General features: G+C 37.7%; 1 protein-coding gene across 1 annotated transcript; it reads right to left on the bottom strand.

Moving 5' to 3' along the window:
* Positions 1 to 312: 312 nt before the first annotated feature.
* On the bottom strand, positions 313 to 2,344 carry LOC135680021 (S-adenosyl-L-methionine:benzoic acid/salicylic acid carboxyl methyltransferase 3-like). The gene is made up of 2 exons (XM_065194003.1): positions 1,505 to 2,344; positions 313 to 1,208 (listed from the first exon to the last, which is right to left on the bottom strand). The coding sequence occupies exons 1-2, from the start codon at positions 1,895 to 1,897 to the stop codon at positions 822 to 824; spliced, it is 780 nt and encodes a 259-aa protein (XP_065050075.1). The 5' UTR covers positions 1,898 to 2,344; the 3' UTR covers positions 313 to 821.
* Positions 2,345 to 2,482: the final 138 nt, after the last annotated feature.

The raw sequence follows: 2,482 nt of genomic DNA, 5'->3' as shown, positions 1-2,482 counted from the left end.
GCTATGATCATCTAAATTTTTGTGAATCTATATAAACTATCTCATATGACGAATTCTATAAAATTCAAACTAATAAGAAGATGCCTCAAAATAAGACTAAAATTGATGAAAATTGTAATGAGAGCAATGATGAATCATAATTCAAAGAAGTTAAAAGTTTCAGTTCTATCTACCATTGGTAAACCTATTATAAAGACTGCAAAAAAAAGGAGAGTACCAGCAATGATGAAAATGAGGATGATAGCTCTAAAGAAAATTTCAATGATGAATATTCAAAAGGGCAACAAACTAAGAAGTCTTAAACATCAAAAGACAATAGTGGTTCTAACAAGTTTTCTAAGTAAAGTAAAGATAAAGAACTATTAAAAACTCTAAAGAAGGTTAAAGATACGAAAATGGTGGATGCAATGTTGAAGAAGACTAGTTTGTCGATATCTTCGTAAAAGCTTTGGGAAAGGAAACAAATTATTCTGAAGATAATTTTAAGTTACAATTATTTGAATTAAGAGATCGTGTTAAGATTAATTCATATAGTTAGAATTAGATTAAAAATATATATAAAAGTAGATTTAAATAAATAGATTAGGATGAAATAATTTATTTACATATGATAGATTTTTTTGATTATTTTAAAAGTACTTATACTATATCTTTTAGTCAATATAAATATGCATTCTTAGATCAATCCAAAACACTATAGATTTAAAATACTCTTGGTTCCTTTTACTATTTTTTTTTGTTTCTTCCTAAAGTTATGCAGAAAAGCCACTATAAATATCTCTCCTGAAATGAAACCATTTGGTTTAATATTTTTAATTCTTTTATTCCTTTTTATGTTTTACCATATTCAACTTTGCTGTAAGATACAGAAGAGTAGACCATAACATGAATATAGGAAGGATATTGACAACTACGTGAAGAAGAAGAAAAGAAGAGAATGGTACCTGTGACACCAAAGCACTCAGGGCTTCGGCTAACAAGCCGAAAAGGTATCCCATGTCTCTGGAGGGTGGATAACTCCCTTTCCTTCCTAGATATGACAATACCATTCTTGCTCCGTAGCTTAGTTCTGCATGACGGCACCGAAGGAACTCTGACAAGTCTCTTTCGTGTTGGTCTTGATATGCTTTCACAACTTCCATTGGGCTTGTCTCCGCAATATAGATGTTCTTATTGTTGAGTAGAACTCCCTGTTCACCTTCAGGAACCTGATATTTTCAGAATTAAAATTAAGTTTGCCTTAGCAAACTAAAGTAACATGTGTTTTGTATGATGTTTCAAGCAGTCTTCCATTTCTTTATGAGGTTAACCATGCATGTTGATGAAGTGAGTTAGCATTTCAGATAATTTATTTGGCTATTAGTAGTCCATTAACTGTAGCAATCATAGCCACTTTAAGAAAGTAAAGAATGATAATAAAAAAAATTAAAAAAAAAACAAAGAAAACAAGTAGAATTCAGATAATAATAGTTTAGCAATTGTCATTTATTAGGAGGAAGGCAACCTGAGAGAGCCAGTTGAGACAACAGGAAGCGTTGAAGAAGTGGACACTTTGACAAGGGAAAAGCCTGCCGTAGAAGGAGCCTGGAACTCCCACGACGTAGTATGGCACCAGCAGATTCCCCTTCTCCTCCTCGACCTTCCTCTTGTAATCTCCCAGAGACCGGAAGACGTGATTGAAGTCATTCCCCGGGAGGTCATTCAAGAAGAACAGGATCTCCGGCATCTCCTGGCGTCCCAGGCTCCGCCGTAGCTTGCCAACCACGTCGAGCACCTCGGAGACCACCTCCAAAGTGTTAGGGCCCGAGGAACAACCTAAGTCGACCACCGCCATCCTCTCGGGGAGCAGCGACGTGTAAACCCTTCCTATTGCCTCCTCCAGTATTGGCTTCGCCATGTGAAGTACCTTCTCCTGGGACGCAGTTGGCAAACCAGTGATCAGATATGCTGAGGCCAACGCAAGTGTAAGTTGTTTAAGTTCATGCAAACAGTTGAGGTGTTCAACACTACCGGAAACTTTGAATTGGAGGCGTAGCTGGTTTCCCCAGCTCCTCCGACCATGTGAAGGATTCCTTCTATCCTCTTGTCCATCTCTCTCTCTCTCTCTCTCTCTCTCTTTGAAAACCAAGTTCCGAGCACCATGATTATATATAGCCTATAAGAAGGACCGGACCACTGTGGTTGTGCAGAAACTGTAACTTGCTTCGGAGAATACATAGACAGCAAAAACACCATTTTCTGTGACAGTATTAACAAAGTCAAAGGAGATGGAAAATAGTAAATGAATGAACGAAGGTACCATCAAGATGGTTGTTTGTATGTCACCGCCCGCACTAAGTTAAAGGAGATGGTGGCATGGCTGGACGATCGTAAATGAATGCATGGAGGTACCACCAAGACAGCTTCAGAGAAACACATCATCTCGTCGTGTTTCAGCGTGCTCCTGCTTCGTCGTTATCAGTCTTCGTTGGCATCTTAATAG

The sequence above is a fragment of the Musa acuminata genome, chromosome BXJ1-7 (assembly GCF_036884655.1).
Source record: "Musa acuminata AAA Group cultivar baxijiao chromosome BXJ1-7, Cavendish_Baxijiao_AAA, whole genome shotgun sequence".
In the NCBI taxonomy this organism is placed as follows: Eukaryota; Viridiplantae; Streptophyta; class Magnoliopsida; order Zingiberales; family Musaceae; genus Musa; species Musa acuminata.
This window is presented reverse-complemented; position numbering and strand designations above follow the sequence as displayed.

Coding starts and splice junctions, on each gene's coding strand:
- LOC135680021 (XM_065194003.1), bottom strand. CDS start 1,897: ATGGCGAAGCCAATACTGGAGGAGGCAATAGGAAGGGTTTACACGTCG. Junction 1,209..1,504: donor GTCTCAACTGGCTCTCTCAG/GTTGCCTTCCTC, acceptor TGAAAATATCAG/GTTCCTGAAGGTGAACAGGG.